This window comes from Octopus bimaculoides, chromosome 11 (genome assembly GCF_001194135.2).
Source record: "Octopus bimaculoides isolate UCB-OBI-ISO-001 chromosome 11, ASM119413v2, whole genome shotgun sequence".
In the NCBI taxonomy this organism is placed as follows: Eukaryota; Metazoa; Mollusca; class Cephalopoda; order Octopoda; family Octopodidae; genus Octopus; species Octopus bimaculoides.
In genome coordinates, this window is record NC_068991.1 from 21,610,865 (window position 1) to 21,611,827 (window position 963).

A 963-nucleotide genomic window follows, 5' to 3' on the forward strand; every position below is an offset into this window, starting at 1 on the left:
TGCTAGTATATATATATATATATATATATATATATATATTGATATATATTGATATATTGCATATCCTTCGTATTCTTAAAATTCACACTTTCTTTTTTCTTTCTCGAACATGAAACCTCTGATGCACATCAATTGTAGCTTCTATGGAGTTGTGCAAATTATTTCTATGGTACCAACTGCAGTACATTCTGTGATGCAACAAAGCACCAGCTGTTCTCTTGTGATAAGGCAGGAAATAAAGTCTGTCAACTTGGCACTGTAAATGAATACTGTAAGTACCATTTCTACTACAGCTACTGTTTTGGACTTAAATCCTTCATCAGAAAAAAATGAAAGCAAAGAAGAAAGGGTGAGATTGTAGGAGATAAAAATCTCAGTAAAAGAGGGAAGTTTATGCTATATATGGACCTACTTCAGCATCGCTTTCAAGATGGCACTAGAATAATTTAACTTATGGATTTCACCTCTCCTTTCTTCCTTCTAGTTTTCTCTAATTCTCTTTCCTTTTCTCTATTCCTGTCTTTATTTTCTGATGGAAGACTGAAGCTTGAAATAGTATGTAACATTTCTATATCTTCTTCATGCATTAAAAATAAAAGAATACTTCTTTTCAAATGTTAGCACAAGGCCAGCAATTCTGAGGGAGAGGGTTAGTCAATTACATCAACCCAAATACTTGACTGGCACTTCATTTTATTGGTCCTAAAGAGAGGAAAAGATTTGAACAGGGAGTGTAAAGAGGTGGAAGAAATGCAGATGAATATCTTTTTTTTTTTTTTGATGTGTTAATAATTCTGTAAACTTGCTGCCTAAATAATAACAACAACAACGACAACAACAACAACGACAACAATAATAATAATAATAATAGTCAAGACGAAGAGCGCGATTCGATTGTATAAATGTTTTATTCTGAATCTACCCCACTTTCACTTCTCAGAATGTATGAGGAGAAATATGTTT

General features: G+C 32.5%; 1 protein-coding gene across 1 annotated transcript in view; it reads left to right on the forward strand.

Moving 5' to 3' along the window:
* Positions 1-963, forward strand: part of LOC106878227 (neurogenic locus notch homolog protein 2) — a 61,347-nt gene that overhangs the window by 8,305 nt on the left and 52,079 nt on the right. The window contains exon 4 of the mRNA XM_052971673.1: positions 139-271. Within this exon, the coding sequence (XP_052827633.1) occupies positions 139-271 (133 nt within the window). The remainder of the gene's footprint in view (positions 1-138; positions 272-963) is intronic.